At 33.9% G+C, this 10728-nt stretch overlaps 1 protein-coding gene across 3 annotated transcripts in view; it reads left to right on the forward strand.

The window, feature by feature from the left end:
- USP25 (ubiquitin specific peptidase 25) overlaps positions 1-10728 on the forward strand; it is a 211135-nt gene that overhangs the window by 169493 nt on the left and 30914 nt on the right. The window contains exons 19-20 of one of the 3 annotated variants that reach the window (XM_006866444.1): positions 4397-4510; positions 6424-6519. The exons of 1 other annotated variant lie outside the window; for it this stretch is intronic. In XM_006866444.1, coding sequence (XP_006866506.1) covers positions 4397-4510; positions 6424-6519 — 210 coding nt within the window. The remainder of the gene's footprint in view (positions 1-4396; positions 4511-6423; positions 6520-10728) is intronic. One more of the 3 variants, XM_006866445.1, reaches the window with a different exon arrangement.

Here is a 10728-nt window from a genome sequence, read left to right on the forward strand (position 1 = left end):
AGGGTCACTATGGGTTGGAATTGACTCGACGGCACTTAACAGCAACAATAGTATAGCTAGTAAGAATCATCCAGTTATGTGGAATTAGAAAAACAAAAGTATACATTTTATAGAATCATATTTTTTTTTAGTTTTGACTACTTTACTTTACCATACTTTACCCAGAAATCAGCACGTAAAATTTGATTACTTACTTAACATGCCTATCATCTTGCAAATTAGCAACCTACTGCCTCACTTTCACATCAGAAAGGAAGATGACACGGAGGATACGATATGTAAATACTTTCCTCTTTTACTTGTCTTTTTGAGTAATGCCCATAGTTGGTCCTGTTGTCTATATAAATCTGCAGTCTGTTTAAAAATAGGTTAATGGTTGTCTGAAGAAACCTGTGTTTCTTTGTTTCATGGTCAACTGCTTAAAAAAAAAACCACAAAAGAAAACAACCCTTTTTTTTTTTTTTTCTTTTGAATCAAGTTGATTTCAATGCATAGGGACCCTATAGAACTGCCCCATAGGGTTTCCAAGTCAGTGACTCTTTACAGAAAAGTACTGCCATATCTTTCTCTACTGGAAATAGCTGGTGTGTTTGAACTGCCAACCTTTCGGTTAGCATCAGAGCACTTGACTACTGTGGCTCTAGGGCTACCTATCAGTTACATGCTGTTGTTAAATGCCATCGAGTTGGTTCCGGCCCATAGCAACCCTGCATAGGGTTTCCGAGGAGTGGCTGGTGAGCTTAAACTGCCAACCTTGCAGTTCAAGCAGACCTTGCAGTACAGCACACTAACCCACATCACCACAGAAATAAATCCTCATCTTTCTTCTGCAGAGTGGCTGCTGGGTTTGAACTGCTGACCATCTGGTTAGCAGTCCAGAGCCACTAGGACTCCTAATAACAGCTATGTCAGATCACTATTTTAGGTGTTCAAAATATAACCCAGTTTACAGGAGATGGAAGAAATGTTTGGGGTAAAAAAATAAACAGTCTTACATTTTTTAAAACATTTACTCTATGTATACTTAGTAGACCTGAGGAACTAAGAGTATTTAGTACAGGATTTAGTAATGTTATAATGGTTTTTTTAGATATGAGAATATATCTTATGCTTGTTAATCAAGTTTAGATTGGATAGATTTAGCATATATACATAGAAAATATTATAAAGACATTTTCAAAATGTTTATAGAAAATGGGTATTATGAAAAATATGGACTTCAAAATCTCTTAGCCAAAATAAACTCATACTAACTTGTTTTAAAAAGTCTAAACAGGATCTCATTTGAGGCAACTAAGTAGGATAAGACATCAGTTTGAAAAGTTAGTATCATGGTAATCACCAATTGATTCGGTTTTCTCATTTAATCCTATAGTTTAGAAACTGAATTACATAGGCTACAGATGTTTCAGACTTTGAATCAGATAGTCCTTGGTTTTTGAGTAGTTTAGTTACTTATTAGGTATGCAAAGCAGCCTTAGTAGCACAGTGGGATAAGTGTTGGACTACTAACCGTAGGTACGCAGTTCAAATCCACCAGCTCTTCCACAGGGGAAAATGATAACTTTCTGCTCACTCAAAGATTTAAAGCCTCGGAAACCGTATGCAGAATCGCTATAAGTCAGAATCAACTTAATGGCACTTAACAACAACAAATACAACTTTAAGAGAGTAAGTTGCTTTGTCTCTCTCTACCTTATTTTACTTTTCCACAAATTAGAAGTAATGTGGGATTATTGTAATAGGCACTAAATACATACTCAATGACACACATTAACAACAACAACAACAAAATTGGTCCTTTCTAGTACTTAAACACTGGTCATCTTAAAAATATCATAATATGTTACTAAGTTGCAGCTTAAGTAGGAAGAATTTCGAATCACAAAAACCATAGAGAGGTATCCTCAGAATGTTTAGACAATTTGAACTTTAGAAGAATGTCTTTACATTTAAATGAAATACTTAAGAAAATTTGGAAAATACACATATTTATACTACCCAAGTTAATCTTTGTTAATAATGTTGATTGTGCTCTTTCACACTTTTTTAAAACAAGAGGTTTTGGATTTATTTTATATAATTGAATTGCTACTACATATACAATTTTATGTCTTACCTTTTTTTTTTTTTAATTCATCCAACCTTAAGCCATTTTTCCATACTATAAACATTATTTATAAAAATAATTTATTGGCTGATTATTATCCCATAGAATGATTAAATTCTTATTTACTTACCCAATCCCCTATTGCTTATTTGCTTCTAATTTTACATTATTACTGTCTTCTTGAAATAACACTTTTCACATATCTGATTATTTCATTAGAATAGACTGCCCATAGTTGAGTTACTAAATTAAAAACCAGGAACATTTTAATGGTCTGTGACCAAAGAATTATAGTTTTGCAGCTTTCTAACATCCCTTTTATGGTTTTTAACTTGGATAGTTAATGAACTTTAAGTAATTAAAATATTTTAATTATTTTTGTAACATACAAACTGAAGAATATATTTATTTTTTAATGTTTTATTGTGATTTATGTATGTGATAGTTTACATGGGAGTGAAGAATTTACTTTAACACCTTCCAGGTTTATCCTTTTTTGAAGTGTTTACGTAAGTCCTGATAATAACAACAACAACAAAAAATTCAATGCACATGCATAAGTATTATAACTGAAAGAACCGCAAAAATGTCACTCTTAAATGATTTGTAAAAAATAAATAAATAAATAAATGTAGTAGTGGTTTAGGGTTACTTAAACCCAGTGAATGAGTTAAGCTTCAGAATAATTATATGTGCCCCATTTGGTTTTCTTTTACACTCTCTACTCAAGTAATTGATCAGCATTGTGCTACTAAAACGAAAACTCCTCTGTTGTTACTGGAATGACTTAAAATAGTTTTCCTAAGTGTCATTTAGTTTTTCAAAGAGAATAAATATGTTGCTTTTTAGCAATTAGTATTCAAACTAATGGTCTTTTTAACTTGGTACTTGCCTTGTTGTTGTTGTTAAATGGCTTAAGGTTAGTTCTGACTCTTAGTGACTCTATATAGGGTTTTAAAGGAGAGACTGATGAGTTTGAACTGACGACCTTGTGGTTAGCAGTCCAGTGCTTATCCTACATCTATCACCACAACATCTAAAATTTATGTTTTCTGTTTTTAAGATACTGTTGTTTTGGATTGATTTTCTAATTCCCAATTCTTCACTAGAAAGTCCAGGCAAATTTTTTATTTATCTGTTTACCTTTCACTCTTATGAATGGAAACCTGGCCCAGTATTCTCTCATATACTGTAAAGAACATACATCTAGTTAAATACCAGGACTAAACATATGACTGTAGGATGTTGGTTGTCATATTGAGTTAGAATTATTCAAATGTAGCAACTTAAAATGGCATAATAAAATGGTTTAATATTGATGATGTCATTGTTTTTAAGTCAGTTCCAACTCATAGCAACTCTGTATAATGTTTCCAAGCAGCAGTTGGTGGGTTTGAACTACCAACCTTAGGGTTCAAACTGACCTTGGAATCCATTATTTATCCACCTACCTGCCATATATCATATAAACTATTAACAAGTTTTGAGGTAACTGAATATTACCTCATGATCACAACTACAATACAGGTTGGTTATTTCCTTTTGGAAACTTGAGAATTCAAATAGAGTGAGAAAACCTTTTATAAACATCTATGGTTAAAATGACTTTTATTTTAATAGCGGAAAATGTCACTGTTGGCCACTGGTTCTGTTTTGTTGTTGAGTTGTTGTCATTGCACCTCTAGATTAAATACTCACACACTGAAATTTACCTGTATTTCAAATTGAAGTAAAGTCCCCATAAATTTGTCTTAGTAAAAATGTCAATTTTATGTCAGAATTGTACTAGGAAAATAATGTGTTCAGGAACACTGTGATTTTTAGTGTGGATTGAAATTATTAAGCAAGCTGCTTTTCAAATACCTTAAGTACTTTAAAACTGTGTGTAGCTTAACAGTGGGACATGCTAGTTACAAATCTATTTGGTGAAATAAGATCTTTTTGGAGTTATTGGAAAATTTTTTGACATAACCCATCTATATAGGTAGCATTAGGAAATATAACTTCAGTTTTTATTATTTTTGAGAATTTGGAGTCCAAATGCTTTGTGGGGTTAAGGAAAAAACCCCACAAAACTTTTAATTCAGTGTTTGGGAGATAAAGGTAAAGCTATAGATCATGTAGTAAGTATTGGTTGATTTATGCATTTGCCTCTGATATTGTTTCTGGTGGCTTCATTTTATACTTACCCAAATACAGATATTTTAGAAAACTGGAAAATCTGTGTGCTCCCACTTGGTATTTTTATTGTTCTGTTCTAATGTTGATACTGATTTTCTTCTGCAGAAACCTGAACATGCCACAAGCCAACCACCTTCTAACCAGCGAGTTTTAGAGGTGGCGATTCCTCCTGTAGGGAAATTTATGATTGAGTCAAAAGAGGGGGGTTATGATGAAGAGGTACCTTTATTCTAGCCCTCTGCACCATTTCTATTTATTTTTTTGCTATTTGATAAAAGTACTTTGGGCATGCTTGCACCCTCACAATTAGATCTATTTTGCATAACATACAGCTTTGCCATGTATGGTCTGAAAGTATGTTACCAATTGCTAACAACTTTGAATTTAAATATAAAGTTTGTAGAATTTTCCAAGAGAATAATTGTATTTTTCTGGAATTTTTAAATGTAGAATTAGATTAATTTATTCTCAGGTTGATCAATTACAATAGAATTTAATTAAATGGCAAACTTTTGAGCATTTAATAAATTTATTTTCCTTTCCTGTTTTATTTAAAATAGTTTGCCCAATGTTATCCATCAGAAAATATTATAGCATCATTGCAAAATAGATAATGGATATTTTTGTTTCTGCTCCTTTTCTGTGTGTCTGTAAATTGGATGATTCATCCACATTGTTGAATGGCTACAGGTGTTGGCTGTGGCACCTTCATGTTAAGTCTTTTTACTTCCTTACTATGATGGCCATCTGTTTAGGTAGTTTTTCAACACTATGGAGGTATTTTCACTTCTAAGTATAGGATTCTTAGGAATCCAAATGTTGTTACCCTAGTCCATCAAATTATTTCCTCTCTTTTCTGCTTTTCCTTCTGAGATTCTTAAGAGTTAATTCTTTTCCGTATTAGAGTAAGGATCAGTAAAGTCCATTTTGAGTAGTAACAACACAAACTATGTTACGGGGACATTTGAGAAGAAGCTTGGTAAAGTCTCTCATTTGTTGAGTTTTACTAGATAGATATATTAGAATTGAACATATATTGGAGTTTTCCAAGTAAATTTTTTTAAGCTTACTCCAAGGTTATATTTAACTATTAAAAAGAGTTAATTTCTAAAATCAGAAGTTTTGTGATGATATGAATATCACTGTGCTAATATAAGAAAGCATGGATTATAAAAGGAATATGAAGCAGATTTTTGAGATAGCAGCTGATCAAAAGAAATTTTCTTTGTGCTTAATGTGAGATGTGCTGTAACTCACAGTTTCTAATCCAAAATAAATAAATGGCTAATAAGCTTCAGTGAATGAGATAATGAGTGTAATCTCTTGGAATGCCTTTATAAGATAACCTCATAGTGCATTGAACTGTTTCATTTTGCAGATACTTTAAAATGTAAACAACGAAGAATAAGTTATAATGAAAACAAAGAAATTGAAAAGTTTTAGCATTTAGTAATTAAACATAATATATTGTTACAAGGAGCTTCTTATTATGACATTTGCTCTTGAAAATTGGAGAAACTAGTATATTTTTATAAATTTATTGCTCAAACACCTAAGTGTTAAATGTTTGTATTAGAGTGATCCTTCTGGCATTTAATGAATTAGAATTCTGAGTAATCAGTTAACAATTTTTATTTAAGTGCATATGCTATTGGAAGTTGTTTTGTTTTTTGTTTTATATACATTGACTGACAGTGCACGTTAAAACAGTGCATGTGCCTTGGGACTTTTAAATGGAAACCATTTGGATACAGGGCTACTGCTTACAAATGTTCAGGGGTACCTAGCCAAAGGGCAGAAGTGGGGTTAAAATTGAGGTCACTCTGACCAGCACAAATTTCTGATTTGTTTGTCCAGGAGGAGTGCTATTTTTTCCATTTCTGTAATCGGAAAGGATGCCTTTTTGCATTTTGTACAAAGGCTCCATATGAGATAGCTGTGGCCCTGTATGGATAATTTTGAAAGATGTTTACATGCATATTGGATCACATTTGCTATATTTTTTAAATGCACTGTTTGTTTTATAAATTGTGAGACACAAAGGAGCTTTTATTTTGCATGTGAAGAAATTATTTTCATTTTGTTTTTATGTTAACAATTCAAAAACTCTTACTTTAAATCCCTTGTGGCAGATCATGATGACACCGAACATGCAAGGTATTATCATGGCGATAGGTAAATCCAGGAGTGTATATGACAGGTGTGGTCCTGAAGCAGGGTTCTTTAAGGTACAATAAACATTTTCATTTTTTTTCTTTTTTTAAATTAAACTTTAAAAAAAGATTTTATTTCTTCACTTAAACCTGGTTTACATGTATAGTAGTTTTCTTTTCTTATTTTAGCCACAGCATTCTGGTATTCCTGGACTGGGGTATAGGGAGTAGTCTTTTGGTCATCAATGCAATACTTTTTTTGTTTTTTTTCTTTTATTACATATAATTCAAGAAAGAAAAAAAAAATTACCTGAGTTTCCTTAATAGTGGTCTTCTGATTCTAAGGAATCTCTGATTAGAACTGACTTGATGGCACTTAACAACAACAACTGATTTTGGTGATAGTTTATTTTCTTCTCATTGTTCATACTATTGGTCCATATTATATTTTTTCTTTTATTTTCTGATACTAAATTTCTTTCTACATTTTATGTTCCTAAAATAATTTATTACCATATGTCCTCATAATTTTTTATATCCTTGCATTTTGATACTTGTTAGACTAGACCCTCAAATTGACTAAATCTTTTTTCCCTCTACTATCAAATCGTGTAATGTTTTTGGTGCAGTACATACAAGTATTTTGCAAACTCCTGACCTTAAGGTTCGCAGCCTGATTCGTAACTGCTACGCTACATACTAGTATTTGAAGACTGGAGAAAAAAAAAACCCAAAACATGTGATATGTCATGTGATATTAGTTAGACGAATTAAAAATCTTCTCCAAGGTGTATTGCTCTCCTTTTTTTATGTTTCTTTTTTAAAGAAACGGTTTTATTGAGGTACAAGTCACATACAATAAACTACACTTTCCTTTCTCTTTTATCATTGTAGTTAATGACTATCAAGTTCATTCTGGTTCTTGGTGACCCCTTGTGCACAGAGTGGTGCTGCTCCTTAAAGTTGTCAAGGCTGTGACCTTTCAGAAGCAGATCACCAGGTCTGTCTTCTAAGACCCCTCTGGTTGGGTTTGAACTGACGAGCTTTCAGCCAATGTCATTGTTGTTGTTGTCAGGTGCCATCGAGTCGGAACCGACTCATAGCGATCCCATGCACAGCAGAACGAAACAGTGTCCGATCCTGACGCAACCACACGACAGCAGCCACACTTGACTCCATCAAGGATGCCACCTGGCCAATCCATCTCATTAAGGGTCTTCCACTTTTTCTCTGACCCTCCACCTTACCCAGCATGACATCCTTCCCCAGCGACTGTTTCGTCCGGACAATATGTCCAAAGTATGAGAGATGAAGCTTAGCCATCTTGGCCTCCAAGGAGCACTACATTTTCACTATCTGTACCATGTATGTGCCATTATAATTTTTTGTCAAGTTATATACCATCATATTGAATTGGAAGTCTCATTTTTACTAGCTTAAATCATGCACATAGTTTACAATGATACAAATAAGTCATTGACTTCCAGTGGGGTAATAGCTTTTAATTATTTTATCTGATCCATTGGACATTTAATTCTATGTATTTAAATAGTATGCTTGTATTTTGCAATGGAATACTCATGTGGATCTTTAGGATAAACTCTGGACTGGTAACTGCAGTGTTGATGGTTCAAACCCACCAGCTGCTCCTCGGAGACCCTATAAAGGGTCACTATGATTCGGAACCAACTCAATGGAACTTAACAACAACAGCAACAGTGTTTATAATTATTAAGTTTTCATGTTACCTATGGAATTTCCTGTTTTATACTGTAATGATAAAGCCCCTTTTTTTTTTTCCCCCTTCCCCCACCTACATACACTGTTCCGTATAAAACAGTTGCCTACATACACATTTTCCATCCCTCTATCTTCATGCTCTGGTAACGTAGTGGTTACGTATCGGGATGCGAACCTAAAGATCAGCAGTTCGAAACTGTTCTATGGGAGGAAGATGAGGCTTTCTGCTCCCATAAAGATTTGCAGCCTTGGAAACCCTGTGCAGGGTCACTATGAGTTGGAAATCGACTCCATAGCACATAACCACCACCACCACCATCTTCATGCACTTTAACACAAAAATGTTGTCATGTTTAAAAATATTTTAAATTCATTAAATCAGAATTAAATTAGAAAAATAATTTCTGTGCATACTACTCACGATAGAGCTAAGTCATAAACATTGTTTTCCATTTTTCACTTAGTCTTTTTTCTTAGATTTATTTATTGTTTATTTTGCTATTTTTCTATGTAAAATATTTACACTGAAAATTTCCTCCAATTGCTTAAATCTCCTTTCTGTCTGCTCTTGTTACTATCCTGACATAATCTTTCCTCTCTTCCTCATGAAAAGTTCCTCAAGCCTGGAATGTACTTGTGGGAGGAAATAGCTTAAAGCTAGCCACTATAACCAAACTGCTTCAGATCAAAGCCTAGGTTCACCACTTAGTAGCTGTGATATTGGGCAGGTTATTCAGCCTCTTTATATCTGCTTCTCTAGGTTTTAATTGGAAATGTAATAAGAATAATAATTTTGTTATTGTTGTTCATTGTGCTCAAGTTCTGATGCAGTGTGACACTGTGGAGGGTTTCCAAAAGTAACTGGTGGGTTTGAACCTCCAACCTTATCCTACAGCACCACATCTGAACTTTTTATAATAATCGTGGTAGTGGTGGTAGTGTGCCGTGGAGTCAGTTTTGACTCATAGCAACCCTTTATAGGGTTTCCGAGGCTGTATATCTTTACAGGAGCAGAAAGCTTCATCTTTCTCTCATGTAACAGCTGGTAGTTTTGAACTGCTGACCTTGAGGTTAGCAGCCTGAATTGTAACCACAACTCTAGTAGAATATATACATATATATTATTGAGTCATTGTGAATTTTATGTGTTTACTGATACATGCATAAAGTAGTGTCTGGGAGTCCTCATGAGCAACGCTGCAGGTTAATGCACTGGACTGCAAAGTTGGTTTGAACTGCATGGCTGGCAGTTCAAGTTCATCACTTGCTCACTTGGAAACTCTATACAGGGTCTCTATGAGTAGGAATTGACTTGACAGCACTTAACAACAATGAAGTAGTGTCTGATAGATACCTATTGTTGTGTGCTATGGAGTCGGTTTTGCCTCATAATAACCCTTTATAGGGTTTCCAAGGCTCTGTATCTTTTTATGGTAGCAGAAATCTTCATCTTTCTCCAGCATAGATGGTTGGCTTTTAACTGTTGTCCTATGGTTAGCAGTATAGTGACTATCCAACAGCCCCACCAATGCTCCCTGATATAGTTGTTGTTGTTGCTAAGTGCCTTATAGTCAATTCCCGAATCATAGTGACCCCTTATAGGGTTTCCAAGGAGCGACTGGTGAGTTTGAACCGAAAGCCCTGTGGTCAAACCGACCTTAGGGTCCAGTGTTTTATCTCACTTTGCAACACCAGGACTCCTGATAGTAGATGCTGAAAATTTAGCTACATTATCATTGCAATTATCATCACTAGTTTTGTATTATGGTATATTATTAGCTCAGTTGTAGTCTTGGTGCAATGGAAAATTGCTAGTGAATCTACTATGTCAGTATCCAAAACCTTCATCTTCTATTAAAATGTTTTTTCTTTTCACTTACATTTTAGAAATTGATGATAATGACCATTTGTGCACTACGAAATCAGCAGTTTCATATAGTTCAGCTTAATAATTGTAAAATCTTCCTTTTGGGCTTTTTATCTGTGTAGCATATGAATGTTTGTATTGCAATAGAAAAGTTAGACTTTCTGCTCCAGTAACGATTTACCAACAGCCTTGGAAATCCTATACATAGTTGCTATGAGTTGTAACCAACTTGGTAAAAATTTTAAAAATGTTTGTATTAGTGCACATTATCAAATATCAGAATTTGAAGAATATGTTGTTAGGTGCTGTCAAGTTGGTTCCAACTCATAACGATCCTGTGCACAACAGAATGAAACACTGCTCAGTCCTTCACCATCCTCACAATCATTGTTAATGCTTGAGCCCATTGCAGCTGCTAGTAGTTTTAGAATATATATGTGTGTGAATCATATAAATTATCTTAGTGTGTGCATTTTTGGTATCAAATCAAATAATAATTTTTATTATGAAATTTTCTGTTTTCTTGGTAGTTGATTATAATCATTATCAATATTCAAAATTAATTAAAAAAATAGTTACTCATACAGCATGTAGCTCATACTGACTGTGTCTGTCTAGCGTTCCTAAATTAGATGTACATTGTTGTTCAATGCCGTCGAATCAGCCCCAACTCATAG

Source organism: Chrysochloris asiatica, unplaced genomic scaffold (assembly GCF_000296735.1).
Source record: "Chrysochloris asiatica unplaced genomic scaffold, ChrAsi1.0 scaffold00091, whole genome shotgun sequence".
Taxonomy (NCBI): domain Eukaryota; kingdom Metazoa; phylum Chordata; class Mammalia; order Afrosoricida; family Chrysochloridae; genus Chrysochloris; species Chrysochloris asiatica.